At 45.0% G+C, this 26,891-nt stretch overlaps 1 protein-coding gene across 1 annotated transcript in view; it reads left to right on the top strand.

Moving 5' to 3' along the window:
- Positions 1–24,143, top strand: part of LOC138452730 (uncharacterized) — a 130,587-nt gene extending 106,444 nt beyond the window's left edge. The window contains 2 exon segments of the mRNA XM_069605078.1: positions 19,517–19,583; positions 20,049–24,143. Coding sequence (XP_069461179.1) covers positions 19,517–19,583; positions 20,049–21,841 — 1,860 coding nt within the window. The 3' untranslated portion in view covers positions 21,842–24,143.
- Positions 24,144–26,891: the final 2,748 nt, after the last annotated feature.

Here is a 26,891-nt window from a genome sequence, read left to right as displayed (position 1 = left end):
CCCATCTGTGGAAGGTACAGTGAGCGAAAAGCGATGGCTGTGGATACTCAAAGTGTGGAAAAAAACCACAGAACAGCTTATCATGCCATGCTCTTTCTCGAGAGGGGCGTTTGCTACCTTTTCTGGAAAATCTTAGTGTGCTTGGGCTTACTGGCATATGTCATAATGGGGAAATTAAAATTTGCACTTGGTTACCCAGGACTGGGTAAACCTGAGTTTGTATGAAGATGCAGCTACAGGAGGGTGATTGGAGTGCTGAAGGGGGATGGGTGCTATAAGAGGAGATGAATGAAGCCTCTATGTAGGGTCCAGGAGGGGATCTGGGCAGGGAGGATTGATCTTGAGGATCAGGGGCTCTAAAGTTTAGGAGCTCTAAGTTGCAAAGGTACAGACTCTGCGGAGAGTCGTCAAAGTACTCACAGAAACCCTTCCGAGGGTACAGGAAGGGGCTCTGAGGTGGGGCATTTCAGGAATGAGGATTGGCTATTGAAAGCAGGTGGTCAGGAGATTATGGGAGGAAAGCAGGATGGGTCTCTGGGGCGTGGAGGTGACTGAGTGGTGGAATAATAATTCACTAGATATTACAGGCTGAGTGGGAGGGTTTCGTTCCTAGACTGAGTACAGTGAAGACCGGTTCAGCTAAGTGGAGTGGCCGTGTTAGGATTGGTAATGCTGAGGAGAGTGGTAATGGGCTGGGAGTTTGGTGCAGTATAGTCTGCAGTGCGGGCTACATCACTGTGTGCTGGAGCTTGCATTATGTACAATACATGTCCTTTCACCAAAACGTGAGAACAATTGTGCTTCAAATGGTTCTACAGTAAGGCCTCACTAGGCGCCTGTTGTATTAAACTTATTGAACATTGTCATTTCTAACAGAAGTGATGCACCTGTGAAACATCAGTGATGGCCGAGGTAATCCTTGAATAGGTGCTGTGACAGGCCCAGTTCAGCTGTATAAAGAAATTACAAATAAGGGAAATGCATCCAGGTATGTCGACGAGACTTCTCTGCTAATATGTTCCCTATTGGTTATTGTTTGTGTATCATAAAGCAAGCTGTTTGGTGGGCAGCATGAAACATGTTCGGGGGGGAATGTGGCTTGCTGAACTGTGTGTGACTTTTGAAACTTTTGTGCTGATAAAAAGGCAATTAACAAAGGTACTCTTTAAAATGTGAATTGTTCTTGTGATTCTGAACACAGTGGATTATGTATTTTATTGTTGCAGCACACAACAGTTTCTGTGCAGTGCTTCTCGGTTGCCCTTTGGGGTCCCCTTTTCTATTTTCTCAGTATTACCTTGTGTGAACAACTGTTCCCAAGGGTAGGAAGGATATTTATATCATCTACATTATATTTTGTGAGACCAGCACACCCCACCATATATGGAGTGCTGGGAGAGATACAGTGGCCCTCATTACGACCTTGGCGGAGAACCATGGTGCAATTAGCACCATGGTCCATGGCGCTAAGTTGCCAACTCCGCCATGGTGGTTGGCGGACTTACCGCCCCATTCCGACCTTGGCGGGGCTGTAAGTCCCCAATCCCCATTTACCCTTCCCCATTCCCATTTTTGCCCCATAGGGCATAATGGGAGTGGGGAAGGCGTTAATTACGCCACCGTAAATTACGGTGGCGTAATTAACAACAAGGTCCCTTAGCGCCATGGATTTTACCGCCTGCAAAAAGCAGGCGTTAAAATCACCATGGTGCTACGGGAACTCGTACTCAGGCGGTAAGGGTCGGCGAAGTTTACGCCGGCGTAAACCCCTTACCGCCTGGGTCGTAATGAGGGCCAGTGTATTCACGAGAGATGTCTAACATAGCCAACACATGAAAATGTGCCGGGTTATCCCAGGTGCCTTTCTTGTACACTGTAAGTATATGACTTGTCGTCCATGAATTTTGAATCATACTCAGCTTACCTATTTGTGTGAATAATAAATGGAGAGCCACTACCCATAATTCAGGCTCCATTTTCAGCAATAGGTTACATGCGCCATCCGGGCTGGCCGCCCGAGAGTTGTTAAGCTTTTCGTTTATCAATACTAAATCTAACACTGAAACTTTACACTACCAAATTTCTATCAGCAGTGGAAAACTGTCTTTTGCATCTTCAGCATGGCCAAGGGTAGCTTCAATGTGGGCACTCCATTGTGCTTCTGGGATGCAATTTACTGATAAGTCTCTTATTTTCCATTTTGCAGTAATTGCCAAATCCCCAAGGTGTTCATCGTGAGTGCTAGATTGGCAATGTTTTGCCATTGCTCAATCTCGCACTGCCGCTTGTGCTGTTTTAATCATTGTCTATAGTTCTTTTTCACTTCATGAATCATAGAGGATATAGACTTGGCCTCAGTTATGTTATTATGTAGGGTTATAATGTTGCTATCTCACAGCGCATCGTCTTTTTGGCTACCCTTACCAGCTGGTCATTCCCTGGCCTCTGGGAATCCAGTTTGTTTGATCTTTTCATACTGGATTTGTAACTCCGTTTTGATGGCACCTGCGTGCGGATGCTTTTCAACATCGTAGTGAAATTGGTTATAATCATTTCGTTGGTATTAGCACTTTTAGGTCCCTCTGATATAAATCGAGGAACCAGGTCTTTGACTACCCTATTGGCAGAGTCTAGATTTTGTCAATTCCAATGTATATACGATTTCAACCCTTATTAAGATGTATTTGGCCATTACAATCGTAGTCCACATTTTGCCAACTAACGTTTGAGACTGCCATTAAGGACCATAGCGGGAGGTGGTCACTCTCCTCACAACTGACTACACTCATGTTCTTGAGTAATTTCAATCCACCATTGTTGGCAAAAACATAGTCCAAGTTGGCGGCAGACCTACCATCAATCCTAGTGGGCGCAGAGCCCACATCGCTAGGGGTAAGCCCATTGAGTTTGGTGAGTTCATGGGAAGCGTCCATCCCCGGCTTGGTAATCAGCGGAGGAGGGTCTTGTGTACCATTTCCATCTGTTGCAACACATGCTGGCTATTGTTCGCAGACTTGTTTCCTTCTGCAGAGGTTTCACAGGCCTTGGTCGGAAAGGGCAAGGTCGCTTCTCCTTGTCACCCTCTCGGTCTGCGCCATCTTACTCCTCCTCTTGAACTGCCGTGCTGAGTTAGCTCTCACGTCGTGCGATCTGCCTTGTTCGTCTTGTGTTTTTTTAATTACATTTTTTTATTGTGTATATCAGTTTATATTAAAACTTAACACATTACATAAAATCTCAAAATAGTTCAAATATAAAACAAACCACTATACGAAACAGAAGCAACAATAGAAAAGCGTAAACTTAATCATTCGTAGAATGAAAGTAAAATTTCTAATGAGAATAAGGGAAACAAAAAGGAAAAGACAGATAGGAACCTTAGGTCAACCTAGGAGTAACATTGGACCTAACATTACTTTAGCACGAGTTCTGTGAGTCCCACACTGTATCATTCTTACCACCTATTAGGACGTACACGGGGTCTATTACAGAGGAAGGGCGCATCAGTTAGACATATCCGTAGAGATAACTACTCATTCTACATATACAGCTTAGAGATTTTCCAATAGTCTCACTTCGGTTTCAAATGTAAGTAGCAATTTCTCTACAGCTTTCCACGCTTGCGTGAATGCAATCATACGACCCCGACTTGTACCAGAGAGGCTTCTCAACCAAAAACCTTCATTGCCTAGATCTTCCAAGTTACTCACGTATTTTAGCAGGTGATATTCATATGTGGATTTTAGGTTAGCGCAAGAAGTAAGTACATGTCTTGCGGTCTCAATGCAACCCTTATCCATGCAAATCCTGCATGTTCTTTTTTCCACACGCTCCTGTGATTTCAAAAACCTTCAAAAGATTTAAATGTTTTCTTGTATCTGGAGATGGTATTCGTCTAAAGTAAGGTTGCGGTTTTCTGATTGTAAAGTATAGCTTAGAGAAGGTCAGCAGTGATTTCTTAGTAGCTACCTTATTGTGGCTGGCCACCCAGTCCCACTTGATTGCACATCTCTTTAGTGATAAACAGAGCACTCCTTCTCCATCTTCCCAATGTGGAGACCAGCATATTTTATCAAAGACATTTTCATTCATTTTCTTACATTTTTGCATACTATCATTGTTACCTTCGTGGAGTGCATTTTTCATTTTTGATAGCAGGGAATGATCTTTTGCATTCATAATCTTTATATACAGAAACCCTCTATTTATGTTAATATGGGTGGCCATGGAGGTGAGTCCAAGCTCCAACCTTATTGCCTCAATCGGAGTGTAGTTAGTGAGTCCCACAATTCTTCGCCATACCACCCCCTATAATTTGTCGGCCCAGTTTTCCCAGTGAACATAGCAAGCTTCCAAGCCACATAGAAATATTGCCACCAGTTTCTGTTTATAAATGTTCAGTACACCCATCAAAGAATAGCACGCAATTCTGTTTGCAAAAGCAGTTGTCGCCATCATTGTAGACAATGCTTTTAATTTCCTGTTTTCATGCAGACAAACACTTGTTCTCTTTTCCGAAAATAGATCCTGACCCAGGTACTTATAATGCTCTGATCTGTCAATAGTACCTAGAGGGGTGTTAATGCATTGTTTACATGTGCGTTTCTGACCAATTGCCATGAATTGGGCTTTCAGCATATTCATTTGTAACCCATTACTTTTTACATAGCTGCACAGGGCCAGAGCACTATTGGAAATGCCGACGATCAAGGAGGTGAAAAAGGCCATCTGAATGGGCACGCATATAAAATGTGCCCATGTGTCCCTTGTGGATTGGGCTGCACTTTTTTGGGGCGCAAGTGATGAGATGTGTTAGCGCATTTCATTTCTTGTGTAAAAAAAAAGTTGAGAACCTGGCACTCTGAGTATTTTTTTAAAAACAGTAATTTTTGCAGATTACTTAAAAAAATGTTTAAAAAAAAGTTTTTTTTAAAAAAGATGCTGTTTTTGCACAAAACGGCAATTTTTGCGGCATTTTGCAGGATCGCAAAATCACTATAAGCTGGAGGGTCTGAATGATAAAGAAGTTATAGCATAATGCTCACCTCCGTTCTTGCCGTAGAATCCAGATTCTAATGGAGGGATGTTTACAGCCATCAAGAATGTGAGTGCTAAGAGCTAAGAACATGATATTTAACAAAATCACAGCAACTCCACCACCTCTGCCCTTTATACGATCTGATCATTTTATATTCCACAGGTGTTGCCAATAGTGCAGCATGATTAGTTTATGCATTTAGCCAAGTTTCTGTGAGACAGATCGTGTCAAGATTGTGAATAGTCAATGGGGAAGGGCCATGGCGGCATGGGGAATTACCGCCCCACCAACCTCGGAATGGGGCGGTAATTCCCCATTCCTCCATGGCGGAGTCGGTAAGTTACCGGCATAGACCATGGTGCTATTAGCACCATGGTCCAACGCCAGGGTCGTAATGAGGGCCCTTGTCTAGCGAGAGGAGAGAGTTGTATGTTATTTGACACTGGATTCAAGAGTGTAATAACCCTTTCTTTGTACGTGTTCTCCACAACTGTTTGTTTTATTCCAAACAAAGTCGGGGAAGGACACATTTTGTGTATGCTGAATCAGAACATTGGCAAAACGCGTGATGGTGCAGCGATGCACAGGCGAAGGATAATGTAGTTCCGATTTTCAATCTGTTGCAAAGGATGCATAACCTGTAGCAGGCAGTAAGTATTGTGTAGAAAGTGCGTACTCACTCAGTAGCCCCACAGCCCTGACAGCATGGACTGGCACAGACCCACTTATCACGTGCCAGTGAGCAAATAAAAAGAACACGCAAACTACAACACTCCTGGATATTGTAGTTCGAGGTGTTAGATGTGAGATTGAGGCAACAGTTGTTTCTAATGAAGTTTAAACCCATACAATCTGTATTTTAAAACACACTCACACTGTGATTTCCTTCTTTTGAGTTCATGCACAAGGCTATTCTTAAGCCTCTCACCTATAAGACTGCTTTTCTGGTGGCTGTTACTTTCATTAGGAGGGTTAGTAAACTGCAGTTTTTCTCGATTCAAGAGCCGTGTGTTACTATTCATAAAGACAAAGTGGCTTTCTGCGCACACCCATGGTTTGCACCTTAATTGATTTCCAAGTTTCACGTAAACCAGTCCATTGAACTCCCAACTTTCTTACCATCCCACTAACTCAGCTGAAAGAAGCCTCCATACACTAGATGTTAGGAGAGCAGTTTGTGTACTACCTTTATAAGACAAAACCACTACAATGGACGGATCAGTTCTTTGTCTCTGTTGCCGCTGGTAGAGAAGGGGGACCCTGTCTCTAAGGCATGTGTTACTCTGTGGGTAAGAGAGATTTACCCTTTACTTTACGCCTAGAGCATGTTCTGCTCGAGGCACAGAAGCTACTATAGCTTTCATTGCACATGTTCCTCTTGATTCTATTTGCAAGGCTGCTACCTGGAGTTCTGTTCACACTTTCACTCAACATTACTGCTTAGATACACATTCTAAGACTGATTCTCAGGTGGGTCAAGCAGTGTTAACACATCTTTTCATTGTTGTTCCTTCTCACTTCCTACCACCATCTCCTGGCACTGCTTGATAGTCTATGCACAGCATGTGCTTCTAAGCCGATTCACAAGCATTGGAAGACATATATTACTCACCCTAATTGTATTTCTGATGCTTGTATCTGCTTAAATTCACATGCATCCAACCTTCCTCCCCTCTTGGAGTTGAAGGAACATGGACATATTTCATCTTCCTTGCTTCTGTACTCGCGCTTACATTCTCTTCAGGCTCCCTCATGGCAGAACAAAAACAACTGGCGGGACCTCGACACGTGAGGAATCATGAGTACACTACACGTCACAATAGGGATAGTGTTACAGGCACGCCCAGCTAGACGTCCCTTTTCAATCTTCGAACAAAAGATGCAATATTCTGTGATTAGCACTAGATGTCAGACTGTATGCACAGCATGTGAATCTAAGCAGATACAAGCACCAGAAATACGATTACAGTGAGTAAAGAATGTCATATATGTTTATATATTGCACATTTGTATCATACGGAATGCCCTGTTTAGTTTTTCTCCAATCCTCATGCACCACTCTAAGACACAGTGAACAACACATCTTCCATTAGAATGCAGCTATCCCCGACGACAAAATTCAGTCTAGCTGCACACATCATATCTCTCCTGTCCTCGCATTCTCTCCAAACTCTTTTTTAGCACTCATCTACCTGCCTGCTCGACATGGGTGACTAATAGGGACTTAGAAACCCTAATTCCCTCGTTTTGGCTAAAATGCACACACACATTGGGCCTCATTACACGGATGGCGGTAAGGATTTACCGGTACCGGTAAAATACCGGTAAATCCTTACTGCCTTACTACGAGGTCCCTTTGCGGGTTGGGGGATTTAACGCCTGCTTTTTGCAGGCGTTAAAAACCAACCCGCAAAGGGACCCATGGAGCTAATTACGGTACCGCAATTTGCGGTACCGCAATTAGCGCCTTCCCCATTCCCATTATGCCCTATGGGGCAAAAATGGAAATGGGGAAGGGCAATGGTGGAAGGGGGAATTACCGCCCCGCCAACCTTGGAATGGGGCGGTAATTCCCCTTTCCGCCAAGGCGGTGCCGGTATTTTACCGGCATGAACCATGGCGCTAATAGCGCCATGGTTCTCCGCCATCCGTGTAATGAGGCCCATTGTCTCGGGAGGATAGCTCAAGGGCACCGTGCTTGCCTTGGAAACAAGACGACACGGAGCACCAGAGGTTCGCTCTCCGGGTCTGCGCTTAGAAACCTCTGGGTATTAAGCACGTTTTAAATAACCGATCATATATCATATCATTCTACAACTCCCTGACAAATTTTCTATACATGGACCTCTGTCCCCCAACTGCGTTCAACCTACAGCGCATTGAGACCATACCAGCACAATTGTAAAGGTAAAACAGGGACAGTTAAGAGAAATACCACCTTGCCTTTTTTGATAACGTGGGCAGAAGTAAGGCTGTGCTCTTAAGAGGGGTGTGAAAGTGAACCAGTAGTGATCCAAACACAGTGCAAAATAAAGGGAACGTCCGGTCAACGTTCTATACAAATATTTATACTTTAATTGGACACACCATCTGCAATAGAACAAATGGAAAGTTCTGTACAAAAACCCACCTTATAGGAAGGACAGAGAAGATGCCACAGACCGAGGAAAGGAGCACCCTGAGCATGATTCCCAGGGGTAGTAGGTAAGTTACTAACCACAAACAAGATATATTAACAAATGCGATCGTGTCCTAACCAGTTTCTAGACCCCAAGTGGACCGAGTGGGGTCAGTTCGTGGTCAGCAGTACTGGGATTTGGTTCTTAGTGGGTTAGCGAACGTTCATGCGAGCAGATGAAGTTCATTTCGGTCATGTTCAATCATATGGACCGAAACAGCAAGCCAGCGTTGAGTAGCGGGCGAGTGTGGTTGCTCTGTGGTAGGTGGCTTTTAAAGATGCAGGTCGGGCGGTCCCAGCATCTCTTTGCAGTTGGGTCAGGCTGAGTCTGGCTTTAGCAGCTGGCTGCGAGTGACGCTCCACTGGTTTGAGTCAGCGGGCGGCAGTCGTCGATGTGGTGGTCTTATGTGCTGGTCGGTGAAGCAACCATTCAAGGGCTAGCCAGGACGAGCCTTGGTTGTAACCCCTGGTCAGAGTATCTATGTGACTCCCCAGTGATTCGGATCAGGTTCTCAGCATTGCAGTTGATCCGGCCCTAGCAGGGGACTGGCTCAGTTGGGGCATGATGCATCGTTGAGCTGGTTTTGAAGTGCATGAAAGATTTCTGCAGGAGTGCAAAAACCAGCGCCAGTGTCTTCCCTCTCGTTCAAAGTGCATCAGAACCGTGAGCTTTGGCTGGTCTGTCCCTCCGGCTGCTGTGAGTCCCACTCCGGCGGATTAGAGGACAGGATGGCTCCGTACAGGGTCTGCTCTTCCAACTTAGGTGATTCCAGGGTAGAGTGACAGGTCCTGCTCTACAGCAAAGTTTAGTCCCAATGTGCCCTGCGAGCGGGTAAAGAGCTGATCTTCTGCCTTGGACCGCTTCTCCTTCACCTTAGGCTGAGGGCTTTGGAAAGTTCAACTTTCCCAAAGTACTGAGACTTCTTCCAGAGCAAATGTTTGTGTCTTGAGAGGATCTGAGAGAATCTGAAGAAGGGGTTGGAGTCCCCTTATAAAGACGCAAGTCCCCAGGTGATTGGACTAAAACTAGCCTGCCTTAGTAGTCCAATCCCTATTCTTGAACTGAGAAGACTTTGCCCTACTGTTGTCACACCCAAAGTGCTTTGCTCCAGAGGAAGTGGAGGGGACAGGAAAGGGCGGCAGAGAGAAACAAGATGGTGGAAGTCTCCTACCATTGACCAGAGCACTCCTGTCTACTCTAATCCCGCCCCTTCCCTTCTCACTAAGAGCAAAGTCCTTGAGAGATGCAGCACCATGGGGTGAGACTAGCGTGTGCTCCCTTGCTGACTGGGCCAGGACAGCTACCTGCTGTGTGGCTGACTCTGATGGAGGCTGTTAACTGCCCTCACAAAAGAGACCAAAGAGGCCCAGTCCTCCAGGTTCCCGTACCACCATTTTGCAGTCTCCACCCGGCTGCCTAGAATACAAATCCCCTTCCCCAGCAGAGCTGACACATGGGTCATATCAATTGGGATGTGTCGGCCATGATCATAAGTAGTGCCATAGCTTTATTTGAGATTGAGAGTTTGCCCTGCCACCTGCATGGGTTACTTCTGATCATTGCAGTTTTGTTACGGGGGGGGGTATCTTAAATGCCGCTCATGTGCTGCAGAGACTTTGCTGTTGCTGCTTCTGTCGAGTGGGCATCTTGAGACCTTGGAACCTGCTCTATGTCACGGTTAGAGCAGGCGCTGCGGATCAGGCTACTGAGGCAGCACGGCACAAGCACACCATGCTTTTAGCATGGAATTGAAGACCAGTGTAATCAGGTTAGCAATTCCCCTTTTGGGGATGGAATTACCTGCAACATTTTTGTGTTAACAATTTATTTAAAAAGCTAGGGCTTTGCACCCTTGCCAGATGGCAATTCCTCACAATAGCAGTTTCAGTGCAAAAGGGGCACTTGACATTAGCCATCGGCTAGAAGTAATTGACTTAAGCGAAATGGTGTGCATCTGTAAAGAATTGAGGTGGCAGCTGACTTTCAATGGCTGGCTAGGAGCCTGCAACAGTTAGGGTGGTTTATGTGGAGTGGGCACACAATCCGTTCATGGGATGGTCAGTGTGTGATGGTTAAAGGAATAGATTGTGGACTATTGCCACCGCTCCTCCCCTGCAATGAGTACTCTTGTAGGACCGGTTATGGGAGCCAGGGTGCAGGAGTCTCAATGCTGGGACTCAGTGTTCATAAAGCAATGTGATGCTAATTAAGACAAGTCCTGAAAGCTGGTGCACTGAGGAGTCTACAACATGAGGTACACGTCCTGAATCTCAGGGGTTGAAGAGGGTGGGGTGATGATTCAAAGCATTCTTTGCCTAACAGTGATTTTGCAGTAATTGCACCTGGCTGGAGCCATTGGTTGGGGTGTGGTACCTGCCTATTGATGGTTTGATTTGAGTATTTATAACGCGCAAGTAGAGCCACTGGGAGCCATTAATGGGCAGATTGGGGCTTTTAGTGTAGAGGATGTGGGATCTCTTTCTACTTTCCTCTGGGTGTAGGATGGACACAGCGTACGTATTCCTGCACTTAAATAACCCATCTTGGGTCAAGAAAACTGCAGCTGAAGTAATTGTTACCTCTGACCCCTCTGTGCATGGCGAGCTTTGAATCGCACAAGAAAGAAAGAACTTGACATTGCACATCAGCTGTCGGAAGCTATAGACAATTGTTAAGAAACCAAAAATTACCCGCCATGCAGTTTCCTGGTATTAGTAAGGGCTCCGTTCAGGCCGCATACACTGCTTTGTGATGCTGTACTCGTAGAATGGAAACCACAGCAGCTAGAATATGTTTATGGGTGAGAGGATATAACCCAGCATTTCTTTCCTCTGGTTCATGTAGAGAATGAGGCAAGGCATCCACTTTTCTGTTTTGAGTTCCTGGAAGAAAGGTGATCGTACTGCAGAGAACAAACACACCTACAAGGCTTGTCTACTGTTTCTGAATTGTTGAGTATGAAATATTGAAGATTGCAGTGATCTGTGCAGATTTCAACACTAAGGATTCCCCCTTGAAGTTTTTCTTAGTTTTTTTATTTTTTAGTTTTGCAACAAAATGGCACCGATGCCTTGGCACAAGGTATCCGTTTCCAGAACAAAGGGAAGGGTATTGTCCAGGGTGCTACGCCAAAACCGTAATAAAGGCCTATTTGAAAGATTGGAAGGCGCCCTTTCCATTTCAGCCCACTGGAATCTTCGTCTGGTGCTCAGAAGATGGGTCAGATCTTGTGATAGCCGTGCAGAGTCTGCACTAAAGCCACAGTAATAATTTGCAAAGCCGAGAAACGCTGAACAGATTTGAGATCACGGAGGGCCTTTCCAGTTTATGATGGCCTTGTCACGATGCCTACCCCCGGGCATCCAGGCCAAGTCCATCAACCCCGGAAGCGGGCATCATGTTACCCAGAGAAAGCCCAGCAACCCCCGTTAGGGGCTATATAGGTACAGTCCTGGTGTCTATGGCGCCAGGCTCATATGGGGCATCAGTCCTGGCGCCATGGGCGCCAGGCTCATATGTTAAAACTTACCTGATGCAGACCATGCTGCAAGAGATCCAAGCCCTTGTGAGGCTTGGAAGGGACTACTTTACCTAGAACAATTTTGTTACTCGGGTGTGGTTGTGGAGGAATACTAACCTGGGACTACTTTGGAGGCTATTTAAACCACGCCCGAAGAGCAGCACACGCTTTGCGTTATTCTGCATCGTGCAGCGTAACGCTCACCGTGCCTGTAGTCAGCATCCAGCCTCTTGCCACGCCCGCCTCGAGTCCAGAGCGCCTAGAAAGAAGGGAACGAAGAAGAAAGGTTAGAACAAGAACATTATTGGGTTTTTTACCTGATTCCGGATTCATCGCACCTTTGAACCAGAAACAGACTTTATTTTAAACACGTCGCATCGCCAGCAGCAGCGCAGCGCCATACTCCCCGTTCCTCGCAGCATCTCTATGATCCGGCGCAGTCTCCATCATTATGTTGCCGCGTTCCAGCACCTAAGGGGGACAAGAAAATAACAAGGTGAGCTGAGGGAACAAACAAGGACAATCTCTTGCCACCATATACTTACCTGATTTTACCGCCGGAGGTATTATTCACCAGCACGCCAAATCTTCTTACACCGCACCTGTAAGAAAAGAGAAAGCAGCGAGTTAAACTTTGGCATCATTTAACGGACAGTGTGGGATAGCACAGACTATTACCTGAACGCTTTCAGCTGCCACAGAACTATCTTCTTTTGGGTCTAAGCTGCAAGAGAAACAAAGGAATTGGACAAGAGTGATTATTCAGACATTTTTGAACTCTTAAGAACTATATACTTACGATCCTTCGCCAGGAGGTTTGGAGCCAAAATTTGTCTAGAACTCTTCCAATATCCTCAAGCCAGTGAAGTAACTGGCCATCAACACGCCCCTGCGTTCCTCGCAGGATGGAGAGCTCATCATTCAAAACTATAAGGTGAGCTTTGTGAACGGGAATATCAGAGGTGATCAATGGGGACGCAGTGAGGGGACTATTACTCAAATCCACGGGTGGCTAATTCCCTTTCTCCACCTTTAGGAGACTACTTCTACGGGTCAAGCAGACGAAGCTAGGTGGGCCAGTCCAGTCAGTCATCCCTGCACTACGCATCACGTTGGTGGAGACCGTGGCTGTCCAGTTACACTCGACACCCCTGTGGGAACAAGGCGAGCGTAACAGGCCTATACCTGGAAGTCCATTTCAATAACCCTAGGACTGAGTATGTACCCCAGGAAGTCAATGAAAGCAACATCAAACCTGCATTTCTCTAGTTTGGCCTATAAATTATTTCCTGGGGTGCTCCGGGACTTCTTGAACATGACACACGTATGACTCATAGGGCGAAAAGCCAGGGATATTCTCAAAGTAAACCCACATAAAGCATTGCAACTCTGCCAGAGCAGTACCAAGATCAAAGGGCAGTGCCTTGTATTCGTAATGCCCAAAAGGCATTTAGAAGACAGTTTTCCAATCGTGTCCCGGTCTAATTCTGACTAAATGAAGGGCACTGCAGAGTTCAGGTGGGAATATATCTTGGCTTTCCTCAAGGACTCCAGCATGTCTTTTATCAAGGGACATGGGTATATCCTTGAGTGTCATTGTATTCAATAACCTGGAATCAATGCAAGGCTGAAGGGTTCCCTCTTTCTTGTACAGGAAAGATAGGCGATCCCAATGAGACTCTGAAGGAGTTATATATGCATGGTTAATATTTGTATTTTATTCTTAATAAAGCAGAGACCTACCTCGAGAGCAGTGGGTGCTGTACAGACTGAGGGGAGCCAGTGTTTGGGCTGGTATCTTTTAACAGTAGTGTAGTAGTGTGAGGTGTGGTCTGTGTGTTGGTTTGTGGAGAGCCTGCAGTTCATCCAATAGTTCTTGTTATGCTTCATTTTGGGCTCCGTAGGATTAGTTGCGCATCAAAATCTGTAAAGTGGGCAACTCCCATTTGTCCCCTTTGTAAGGAAGGCATGGTTTCAAAGCAAGACAGACACAAATGATCACAGTTGAAGGGTGTTTATTATACTGTAAAATGGGTGAGATAAGCAACTAAGCTAAACCTAACTCTAAGATGGGAGCAAGCTACGACCATCAAATAATAATAATATGGTTCTAGTGGAGTCTAGTCAAATAAAGAGGGCCTGTACTAAAAATAAACTATTGCCAATCCTTACCGCTACGTTACAAAAGAGTGTGGGATAATGTTCACAAGAAAAGAAAGAAGTGTTGGCCGGGGTCTCCCTTCTCAACGTTTTTAGCACGGGACAAGGTGGGATTCTCGAACACGGCACATTCCTGGGCTTCTCCAGCACAAGGTTACAGTTCCTTTTCCAGTATCGGGGCCTTCTGTGCGTAAGTCTCTTCTCATGCAAAGTCTCTTGCTTCAGAGGGCCTGATAAGCCAAAACAACAAAAATAAAAGTTCCTTTTGGTAATCATTACATGGGGTGAATACCGGTCACCCTTGGATCCCCTCAGCCGGTCTCCGATCCTACTCTCAATCGTCAGCCTCCCTCAATCAGGTTCAGACCAACCACTCACTGTGGACATCCCTCAGTCGAGCTCACACTTGTCATCACAGTGTTCATAGGTGTTTTAACACTATGCAGGATTCACTTCCCCAGTCAGGCTTTCTTTTTAGCCCCCAGTCAGACTTCACATAGTTCTATCATCGCTTTGATTTCGCAGGCATTCCTTGGTCGGGTTCACATTTGCCCCAGTATCACAGTTCCTTTGTTTAGTTTTTCTTGTTCCCCTACAATAATCGAAAGTCTTAATGGCTGTAAGGGATCACTATGAGCAGGAGTTAGGTTAACAAATGTTTGTCTTTATTGACTTCAAAAATTATAACAATAGAAAATGAAGTTGGGTAAGAACCCCTGTTTAGAGTCCAAAATTCGTTATCAGCAGGCTTGGTTAGAGAATAAGAGAAACAACGTAGTTTAGTCTTCGTATGCCCACTGGAACCTCTCAGCTGCTTCCTCACTCTCTGCTGGCCTCTGCAACAGAAAGGAAATGAATCTGTCAGTTTTTCCTTTTCTTCTCCCTTATATAGGGGCTTGGACAATTCCACCCAATCAGGATGCTTCCCCGCCCGAAAGCTTGAAAAGCCCCTCCAAGCCCCGCCTCCCTCTCTGGAGGATCCTGGTCACCATATTGGAGCCCGCACTGGTGCCTCGTGGAGAACGCTGGTTTTCATTGTAAAAGTACACGGTAAGTTCTGTGATACAATACTGTTTTCTACAGTTTTCTGTGGCGCATTCTTTTGTTTATTAACACGCTCGTATGGTTTTCTGTTCCGGTCATTATAACTGCGGTTTGACTTCGAAAGGATCTTGCTACCGTTAATCGGAAAACAAGTTTTTCCCTCGGCTGCCTGAGCCGGCGCTGATTTCAGAGGGAACGTGTTGCCTTTGATGTGTAAACTATTTACATGAGTCATGTCTTTTCTCGCGGCTGCCTGAGCCGGTGCTTTTATGAAGTCTGTATTTGTATGGTCGCGGCCGTGAATATCAGGGCCTGTGTGTGTTTTGTTTTCATGATCCAGCACTGTTTTATTTTCTGTCTCTGGTCCCCACCAACCCTACTTTGGGTTTTCCGTGTCTAGAGCTTCTGTCAGGTTGTCACAATGTCTTTTTAAACAGTAGCACAATGTTCAGATCAGGCCCCCCTCGTCCAGGCTCAGACCTTCCGAAGGGCGATCACGTCTCGCCGGGTCACTGTTAGCCTAAGGCACGCACTGGTTTCCTATCCTCACAGTTTGCACGGCGTTCCCCTCAGTCGGGCGCCAACGCTAGTTCACAACAACAAATCCCCTTCGATTGTACAAAGGATTTGACTTGACCCTTGTATGACCACCTTAACACATTATACCGACCTTCCTTAAGGCCTATTGGCACTTGTAGTTTCCTTTACTCGCAATGTTCAACCCAGTCTCTTTGTTCATGGGAGGGGCACCAGCTAGAGACCTTCGACTGAGTGCCCATGTGACGCTGGACCACTCTGACTCTGGTACCCAGTTCGCTCATCAACAACCTTTTGTTTAACTTATCTTCTTACTGTTGCTACTGCAACCTGGAGCCTAACACAAGCCGGTTGATTATCAGTTGCTTCGGACTCACCAGCTGTGTTGGACTCGCTCTGTTCCTTTCTGCCACTGGAGTCAAGGATGGTACGTTGATGGCTACCCCGCCTCCAAGCCCTGGCAATCAGTGCAGGAGCGTGCCATGTACCACTGACATCCGTCTCTCCACCTGCCAGTTGCAATTCCCGGTCTTACGTATCTTTCATCTGAGGCTTTGCAGGTCTGGGTTGAAAAGGGCAACAGCAACTCCCTCCTTGACATCCTTTCTGGTCTCACCTGTCAGGTTGCTTGATTGTCGTGAACAGTATGATACCTCTGTCCCCAAGTACCACAGAGAGAGAATACAAGATTACTCCCTATGTGATCATTGAGGCCACAGGTTGGTAGTTCTTGAAGCCCGGAACCACGGAACCCAAGGCAGCTGTAAAGGAAAACCTTTATTAGCAATCAAATGAGTACAGTACAAGCAAACAAGCAGGATAAAGAGCAGTGCTTACCTAAACTGATGGGTGATGGAGCCCAGAATCCTATGATGGGTGATAATTCCATGGACGGGCACGTGAGCTGGTTTCCCTGATGACAGTAGGGAGAAGAACTGTAGACTCCAACCTGCCCTCCTGTAACTGATGAAACGAAAGGACCAAAATCCAAAGTACTTGGTAACGTAATGCAACTAAGAGGAAAATGCCAAGTCCATTCAGGGTAATCCAAGACAGTCCAAAAGGCGTTCCGAGTTCAAATGATCCAGAAAACAGACCCAAAGGACGTGAGCAAAGCAAATCCGAATAACAGTCCAAGAGTCAAGAGCCGTGAAACACAAAGTATCCGACCGCCGTACAGAATCCTCCAAAGAACAGCTGTGAAGCGCGGAAGTTCAGCGCTTAAGTAGTGGATGCTTCAGCGTCACATGATCCGCGAGTGAGACGGATGAACGCTTCACGTGACCCGCAAGCGAGACACGTGAGCGTTGTTTAGATCTCAATGATCCCAATGATCGCGGAAATGACTTTCTGCGCACATCGTCCTGCAGCCGGCGTCTGCGAGCTCCCTCCTGCAGACGCCATGGCAGACACCAGTGAAGGAACGGGGAATCCTTGAGTCTGCATATGTGGCCCTTGGGGTAAACCCGCTCACGTGACACCCGTCCACTGTGAATGACAGGAAATGGGAACCTGGCTGGGGTAACTGATGCATTGTGAGTGTTGTCTGTCCTAGATGTTTGTGCAATAGGGACGGAATGGGAGGATAGCGTGACATCACCACCTTTCTCCTCCGTTTGAACTGCCTCCCTGGAATGGCTGCTTCGTCGTGCGTTCGGCCTTGCTCGGAGTGTGCTCCGCATTTTATCCCTATGTGTAAGGGAAAGGGTAGTCGGGTGTGTCTAGTTTTCAGTAATTGCCTGATCCTTCTGTTGGGACATGTCAGTTAAACGGCTCGAGTATTAGTCTGTTGTCGTTCACGTTGTGAGAAAGTGTTTGTGTCGGAAACGGGGAGGGTAGAGTTTCTAAGTATCCTACTGGTCAGGATGGGGAAAAGGTGTCAAAAGGAAGGGGGTACCGCATCTCACCCTTAGGTGGCCCACTTCCCGAGGATCCCTCAGATGATCCTCCTTTACTAGTCCACCCCCAGGAACTGGATCCAATAGCGATGGCTGTGTCCTGGCCACCTGGATGACAGATTCCTGGGCACTAGTAAGTGAGAAACCTACAGGTTTCTCACACCTTGTACCAGATACATGGGTCTTCTGATGGTCCAGAGTAGCGTTCTAGGCACAGAGTCTAGTCTGCTTTTGTGGAAGGACCGTGTGTGGGGGGGATCCCTCTCTCCCTTTGACCCAGTACTGAATGACTCACTCCTGTTAGTTCAAAGATCCTTCTATCAATACCACAAAAGAAAGATCTCTTGCGTATTAGCACGATATTGGAACAGTGATAGACACTGATCAAGGGTAGCCTGAAAGAAGGGAGACAGAATTGAAGGACAGAGACTCCCAGAAGCTAGCATACGGATATTTGATAATTCGACCCCGGAGCCCGGCATTAGATTATTGCAGTGAGTTTGTTATTAGCATGCATGTTAATCTTGTTAGCGACGGCATCAGTTAGGTGCATCTATCGACAGTGTTCACTGTGCCCACATAGTTCAATAGCTGGTAACTTCAGCTTTGTTGACCGTCCTTTGCACTCCTTTGTAAGTCTGTCTATAGTTTTCATGACAGTGCATTTAGTGACTGCACCGTCCTGATGCGTCCGTTTACTATGTATAAACCTGAAAACAAAGGTATATATTAGTTAGTCTTTTTATCAAGGTTTTTTCTTTTTCCTCTTAATTGTTAAATGTGTGTCCTTGTGTTTTGTTTTTGTGCGTTTTATATTGAAGAGGCCCGATTTTTTTTTTTCTATGATGATTCTGATGTTATACATGTATTTTTTTTAAATGTATCGCTTATTAACCGTACTGCTGATTATGCCCCCACGTCTGTGCAGTTTGCAAACCGTGGAGCGCCCCAAGCTTAAGAATGCTGCGTATGTGGCAACAAGACTGACCCGCACCCAGCCCCCCAGCACCAGTGTGGCGAATGCTGCAAGAGCGAGTGGTGCCTCAGGTAAGGCAGCATTCTGACACCCAGTATATCCTTCATCTACAGATTTCTCAGAATCATTTTATCATGTGTATCGGGTAAACTACTGGCCTTAATTACAGCACCAGTTCAGGGGCGTCTGGATACTAAAGGGGGTGGAGCTTGTCGACAATAGTCACATGACCAGTGACCTAAAGCAGGGTTGCATCCTGGCCACTTCCATTACTTCCACCCAAAAATGGAGGCAAATAAAATATTTCATAGTTGCGATGTACAAATGTTTTTTTACACTACCAACAAGCTTGCAAAGAAAGCTTATTTCTCATCAGAAATGTGTTCCCAATTAATTACCCAAGGCCAATATCAATATAACCCTTTTATATTGAGTTTTACACGTAAGTGCAATAGACTGTGTAATTGGTATTTGAATGATGAAAAAGTAGTAATACCCAAGCTCTAGAACAATGTGGGTAAATCATGAGCCTGAAACAATAAACACCTCCCTGATTATGAATGGTCTGTGGACGTTTGATAAAATGTACTGCAGCCACTTGACTGAAATGCATAGAGGACACACTTTAGAGAGGATCCCTTGGCTTGGGGAACGTCTCCTGCATGGAATATCTTTATCTAGAGTTTGGTATTAATACATGGGTTGCCAGGTAGAACAAGAGCACTCTTATTTGAATACAAGACGTTGGGGAAACCCCAGTATATTTCTGAAATGACTGAAAGAGGAGCTGTGGGGATCCAGTTAAGACGGGTGCTGGGAGATCGTATTAAAATTCCAAACATTGAAAGTATTTCTAGAGTATGTAATGAAAAGGGAAGGGTGTGGTCACTAAGGCATCTGCACCCATTTAGGGCTCTGCACAAAGACTGAATAAAATGCAGAGGAGATTTGTAGAGAAATATGATTGGAAAAATGCAATTTTCTGGCTTGGAGCTTTAATGGGAAAGGAGGTTGCCTTAATGTTGGCTATGTTACGACTTTGGTTTAGAATTTGAAGCCTTAAAGACATGTGAAATATTTGTAAACCAATGAAACACAACTGTGCATGTCTAATATTTCTTTTTTCTTAGTTTAGAAAGATAATGTGTCCATTTTCTTTTACAGGTTTCTAAAGCCTGCACAGAAAAAGCAAAGGGTAAAGATGTAAAATGCCCGAAGAATGGGTTTACCTGTAACAAAAGGGAGGATGTTGGATATCTCATGGAATGGACGTTTCTAGAAGGCCAGTCTGGTCAAGAACTGGGGGTGGAGGAAGCTACGCATTATTAAAAGGATTTCTATTATCACGCGCTTTGCATACTCAGAGTGTCAAGGTAACCAGGAGAAGGAAATGCTTCTGAAAAGTAAAAAATAATTTTAAAGTGCATTGAATTCAAAACCACTACATACCAAGGTTGGATCCAATAACCCTAACAAACATGTTCTTTTCAAAATCACATACTAACAACTTAAGACAGTTAAGCATTAAGATCCTCTGAGAACACCCAAAATGGGGAGAAGTTGTCCAAAATTAAACCTGCATGGACACACAGAGGTGAAGAATCGGAGCTCCTAAAAAGAGCTTTCCTTTGTACAATGCAATTATAACCAGGAGCACTGAGAGATGAATATAGAGCATTCTATACAAATGGCTGACCCTGTAATGTGGTTAACTTTGCTGTGGCATTCTTGCTAAACACAATCCACGCTGGAGAAATGAAACCCCCAGAGAAACCTTGCCCGGACAATGAATGCCACAAAAGCTTCAGTCTGAAAACCCATCTCGCTCAAAATGAGAAAACCCACGTAGGAGAAAATCCCCATCAGTACACAGAATGTCATAACCGTTTCAGCCAAAAAACATATCCAACTCTACATGAGAAGACCCGTACAGGAGTAAAACCTTATCAGTGCATTCATTGTCAGAAAAGCTTCAGTTGGAAAAGCAACCTAACTATCCATGAGAGAAGCCACACAGGAGCCAAAGCTTATCAGTGCTCTGAATGTCAGAAATGCTTCAGTGTGAAAAGCAGCCTAACTATCCATGAGAGAAGCCACACAGGAGCCAAACCTTATCGGTGCTCTGAATGTCAGAAAAGCTTCAGTCAGAAAAGCAACCTAACTATCCATGAGAGAAGCCACACAGGAGCCAAACCGTACCAGTGCTCTGAATGTCAGAAAAGTTTCAGTCAGAAAAGCAGCCTAACTATCCATGAGAGAAGGCACACAGGAGCCAAACCTTATCAGTGCTCTGAATGTCAGAAATGCTTCAGCGTGAAAAGCAACCTTTCTACCCATGAGAGAAGCCACACAGGAGCCAAGCCGTATCGGTGCACTGAATGTCAGAAATGCTTCAATGAGAAAAGCAGCCTAAATACCCATGAGAGAAGCCACACAGGAGCCAAACCTTATCAATGCTCTGAATGTCAGAAATGCTTCAGTGAGAAAAGCAAGCTAACTATACATGAGAGAAGCCACACAGGAGCCAAACCTTATCAGTGCTCTGAATGTCAGAAATACTTTAGTCAGAAAAGCAGCCTAACTGCCCATGAGAGAAGCCACACAGGAGCCAAACCGTATCGGTGCTCTGAATGTCAGAAATTCTTCAGTGTGAAAAGCAGCCTGACTAAACATGAGAGAAGCCACACAGGAGCCAAACCTTATCGGTGCTCTGAATGTCAGAAATGCTTCAGTGTGAAAAGCAGCCTAACTACCCATGAGAGAAGCCACACAGGTGTCAAACCTTATCACTGCTCTGAATGTCAGAAATGCTTCAGTGATAAAAGCAGCCTAAATACCCATGAGAGAAGCCACACAGGAGCCAAACCTTATCGGTGCTCTGAATGTCAGAAATGCTTCAGTCAGAAAAGCAGCCTAACTTCCCATGAGAGAAGCCACACAGGAGCCAAACCTTATTGGTGCTCTGAATGTCAGAAATGTTTCAGTCACAAATGCAACCTAACCACCCATGAGAGAAGCCACACAGGAGCCAAACCTTATAGGTGCTCTGAATGTCAGAAATGTTTCAATGTGAAAAGCAGCCTAACTAAACATGAGAGAAGCCACACAGGAGCCAAACCTTATCGGTGCTCTGAATGTCAGAAATGCTTCAGTCAGAAAAGCAGCCTAACTACCCATGAGAGAAGCCACACAGGAGCCAAACCCTATCAGTGCTCTGAATGTCAGAAATGCTTCAGTGATAAAAGCAACCTAGCTACCCATGAGAGAAGCCACACAGGAGCCAAACCTTATCAGTGCTCTGAATGTCAGAAATGCTTCAGTGTGAAAAGCAGCCTAACTAAACATGAGAGAAGCCACACAGGAGCCAAACCTTATCAGTGCTCTGAATGTCAGAAATGCTTCAGTCAGAAAAGCAGCCTAACTAAACATGAGAGAAGCCACACAGGAGAAACCTCCCCTGCAGTGAAAAACTTCAGCCAAGAATTCTAAACTAACTTAATACAAAAAACCCATGCATCAAAAGAACCATACTACAGCGCTGAGTGTCAGAAACAAAATCGGCCCTTAATGATCTTGAATTCTCTCTGTGACAAACTACAGAGGACAATATCCTGCAGAGAAGCCCCCTGCGTGTCTGGGAAGCCCCCTGCATGTCTGAGAAGTATCTTCCAGAAATGAAGCAGCTAATCATTTGCATCCAAACAGGAGTAAAACCTTCAGTGCTTTGAATATCAGGAAAGCTTGAGTCAGAAAGGCAACCAAAATCGAGATGTGAGAAAACACACAAAGGACACAACGCTGGTCAGTTCACTGCATGTCTGAAATGCTTTAGTTACAAAATCAGTTTAAGCCACATGAGAAATCCCTTTGTGTGCAATGGATGTCATAAAATATGATACAAGTCTAATTCAGAGGCCTGCAACCTTTGGATTTTATTTATTATGCACCAAAAACCATACAGGTAATAGGGGGTGCTAAAAAGATTCAAGACCGCACATAACGCAGACAACCTATGATAACAGTCCAGCAATTTAGTTAATTCAAACAAGTGTTTTGGATCTCCAGATGTTTTGGAGTACAACATCCATCAGCTAGATTGAGCATAGTCGGTGGTAAGAGTTTATGGGAGTTGCTGTTCAAAACACCTAGAACGCTGCAGGTTGCAGGTCGCTGGTCTAATGCAACATGAAAGAGCGCACATGGGAGAAAACGGTTTGACTTCCAGGCCAGACAAGTGCCTGTCATGAATTCACTTTTACACAACATCACAGAAAACTCACAGAAACAATCCTGAATTTCAGAAATGCTATATTGAGAAAAGTTTATTCGCTTTGCATGAGAGACTACATGTGATATTCAAGACAGAAGAGTGCACGAGGAGATGATGAAAAGTCAGGAAAGGCTCATAAACTGCAATCAGAATGCAGACGTTGGTTTAGGACAGAAAGAAGATGGACATCCAGTTCCTCCCTGATAGCGCAGCAGTTGAATGGTAATTAATCATTAACATCAAAATGATGATCCTGCTCTTCCCTAAGTAAGCAGAATACGAAGCAACCCCCCCTGTGCAGTCCATCCTGTGGAACCTTCAAACACTGATGCCTTTGAGCAGTAACCAGGACTACGAAGCAGACCCCCGCATGCAGTCCATCCTGCAGAACATTCAAACACGGAGGCCTTTGAGCAGTAACCATGACTACGAAGCGAACCCCACATGCAGTCCATCCTGCAGAACCTTCAGACGCTGATGCCTTTGAGCAGTAAGCATGACTATGAAGCAGACCCCCCCCCATGCAGTCCATCCTGTGGAACCTTCAAACACTGATGCTTTTGAGCAGTAATGGTGACTATGAAGCAGACCCCACATGCAGTCCACCCTGCGGAACCTTCAAACACTGATGCCTTTGAGCAGTAATCGTGTATCTTCGATGCTATCTTAAGATTAAAGTGCCTCAAGGAAAGCTTATGAATAAAGGGTACATATAATTAAATCAAACTTGGTGTAGAGCAGCACTGTGCAACCCAAGGCTCTCCCGATTTTGGCCTCATGATCACAGCCATTGATTAGGCTAGCTAGGGCTGATGGAGTTTTAGTCCAAAATATCTGTACTGCAAAAGGTTCCAGAACCCCTGGTCTAGAGTTTAAAACCAGCAGCTGTGAAAATGTTGTAAATGAAATCTATGAAGTGGTTTTATGAAGTGAATGTGGCCACATCAAAGCTCTAGGAAGAAACTTGCAGCTGGAGTGTAAAAATAGATGAAGCATCCTCGCGCTCAGACCAATGCTGGAAAATTAGACATTTCAGTGATAACACTCTTAAAATGATCTCCCAGGTGTTGATTGATTTATTGACATTTGCTCCAAAAGTGGGTGAGTTACATGACTTTTTCAGTGAGCAATCAAAAAACAGACTTTGACTAATCACGATTTTAAGTGAACTGTTTGAGATGAACAGTGAATGATATCATATTTGAATCTATAAGGTGTACGTTTTTCAGATGGCCTGACTCTCAAGTTACTGTTTCTTCGAATTTTCCATCTGAGGTGATATCTATGAGAAACACTTTGTGACACAAGAAAACTTTCAAAGTACATGCAACTAAATGTTACTTCTGTAAGCAAGGCATGGTATCAAAAAGACACAAGTGATCACAGTTCAAGGGTGTTTATTGGACTTCAATGGATTGATTGCCTATCCAATCCTAAGTCTAAGATGGAAGCAAGCTACGACCATCAAATAACGCAGTCCTAGTAGAGTCTTGTCAAAATAAAGGGGCCTATACTAATAAACCTATTGCCAATCCTTACTTCTAAATACAAATGATATGGGAAATGATGTTATACAAAAGAAAAGTGTTCAAGAAAGTATGTGTCAGGATATTTGAGCCGTTGGCTTCACCTTCCCACGTTTTCAGCACGGGAAAGGCGGCACACTCGAGCTTAGCACATTCTCTGGCTTCTTCAACACAAGGATGCATTTCAAAACCTCAATATCAGGGCCTTCTGTGCCAAAGTCTCTTTGCCATTCCAAATCTCTTATTACAAAGGGCCTGATGCGACAAGCAAATATTCAAAGTTCCTTTCTTCTCAGGATTTCCTTATGCCCAATTTCTCTAGTGATTCTTTGTTCAACCAGGTTCTCCCTCCGCCGGTCTCAGACCCACCTTAATACAGTGTTCTCAATTGGTCTCCCTCTATCGGGCTTGAACAATTTTATCTAATTTCCAAAACTTTCTTTCTGTATCAAAAAACGAAGACCTTCGACTGTGCGTAGGATTTTGCTCGACCTTTCGCAGGACCACTTTGATTCACAATTCTTTTCTCATTACAACACTTTAACTTTCACTTCTGTCACTCCTCAGCTGGGTACCGTACAGAGACCTTCGATTGAGCACCCACATAGTGCTGGACCACTATGCCAATGATTTTGTATCTTTCCTTTCAAAGTTCAAGCATTCATCAGCAGTTTAACTGCACTCGCGTCTTTCATCATACACGTTTTAACAATGTTTGTTTCAGCACTCGTTATACCATGTTGCTGCTTGCAACCTTGGCTTCAACACAGACTGGTCTTGTATCAGTCTCCCCAACTCACCGGCTGTGTTGATCTTTGGCGCTTCTTTGATTGTGGAGCCAAGGACGATACCACAGTGGCTGCAGATTCTCCCCAAATCGATTAGTCACGCGGGAGTGCCCCGGATATCTCTGACACACAATGTAGGGTTCTTCAGTCTCGTTTCCTGGCCTTCTGCTTTTTAATCTCACGATTTCTTGAAAGCAATATTTTTTTGCCGAAAAGGTCAAGGGTATCTCCCTCCTCGCGAACCCTTCTCGATCTGACGTCTGTCTCCCCTTTTTCAGCTGCCATTCTCGGAACTGCTGTCCCTTCGTGTGCGTTGCCTCACTCAGAGTGTGCTTTCATGCTCTGCCTTTTATCCATTTGGGAAAGTTCAATGGAAGTCGGGTGTGAGTAATGGTCAGTAATTGCCTGACCACACCTGACCATTACATTGGGACATGTCAGGTATACTGCTAGGGTGTTAGTCTGTTTTCTCTCAGAGCGGGCTGTCCGTGTGAGTGTTCGTGTAGGAAAGGGGGGGGGGGCAGAGTTCCTACATATCATACCTGGTAGGATGAGGTAAAGGTATTACAGGGAAGGGGACACCGCATCTCGCCATCCGGTGTCCCACTCCCCTCACCCAGGTGATCCTCCTGCAAAGGTCCACCCCCAGGAACTGGATCCAAAAGCAGTGGCCGTTTCCTGGCCAGCTAGATGACAGATCCCCAGGGAGTAGCAGGTGGGACACCTTCTGTTTTCTCACACTTCCCAGCTGTTTTAACACTGCATCTCCAGATGGGCATATGGCAATCTAACTTAGGCAAGCAATCTATTTGCTTGCCTAAGTTAGCGGAATACTCCAAGGGCTTAACTGTTTGTACAGTTTCCTGTTTGTGTGCATTTATCACTTGTATAATCTCCTGTGATGCAGAAATCGTGTTTTGGTCACCTAGAGTACTGGGGTGGACGTTACTGGTGTTGTAAGGGTGGCACTCATTAAATCTGGGTTGCTTCATAGCTTCAAGCCACTCTTGTTATGGCTGACATTGCATGGAGAAGCCTATCTTACTTTTGGCATTCCATTTAACATGGTTTCTGAGTGAGCTCTGGCAATCCCTGCTTAATGCAATGCTGCAAGCTCAGTTTTCCAAACACAGAATTCTCCACATGTGATAGAAAGTTATCAAATAATTTTCTGATGGTGCAGCATTCCTGCGCTGAGGATATATTGGGCCTCATTCCGAGTTTGGAGGTAATTTGGTGGTAAATCTACAGAATTCCCACCAAATGTGATTACTGTTACCGCCACTTTGCCAAATAGGTTTACCACAGGATTACAAGTGGCAGTAAATCGTCATTTTTGGAGTCCATAGGGATTTTTGGCAGATTTACTGCCTGGTAAATTCACTTTTTTTGTAGGGGTGGGGAGCGAGGCAAAGTGGCAGATTTACCTCCAGCCTGTTGTAGGAGGTAAATCCTCCACTTTACCTCCAAATGCATGATTCCACTGTTTGTGAAAAACAGCAGCAATTCCGTTGCCACCCCAAAAATCTGAGTTACTGCCACTTTCTTTCCCCGGCCTACCAAACATGTAATGAGGCCTATTTTCATCTACACATTTAGGGTATTTTAAAACCTTACCTAGAGTTTTTTCAATATTCAGGTCACAGGATGAGAGAAAACGGAGTATATAGGTCCTCTAAGGGAAGACTAGAGAGTAGCAGGGAGGGAGAAGTGGTATCCAGTATGGCAGGCAAATCAGATGCAAGCCTGGGCCAACCCCCTAAGGCCAAAGTAATTCCAGGTGCAGTAGGAGCAGCAACAAATCCCAACCCTGCCACAATTACAGAGCACAGTTCAATACCATCACTAAAAGCCCAAACCAGGGAAAAGGGAGAGAACTTTAAAACTGAAAGACGTCATTCAGACCGTGTTGGTTTTTGGAGAAGCTTGAGTCATGTATTTGAAGAACAATATAC

The sequence above is a fragment of the Ambystoma mexicanum genome, chromosome 4p, assembly GCF_040938575.1.
Source record: "Ambystoma mexicanum isolate Mex_15411 chromosome 4p, UKY_AmexF1_1, whole genome shotgun sequence".
Classification (NCBI taxonomy): domain Eukaryota; kingdom Metazoa; phylum Chordata; class Amphibia; order Caudata; family Ambystomatidae; genus Ambystoma; species Ambystoma mexicanum.
Note: the sequence above shows the minus strand (reverse complement) of the source record. Positions and strands in the feature narration are given on the sequence as shown.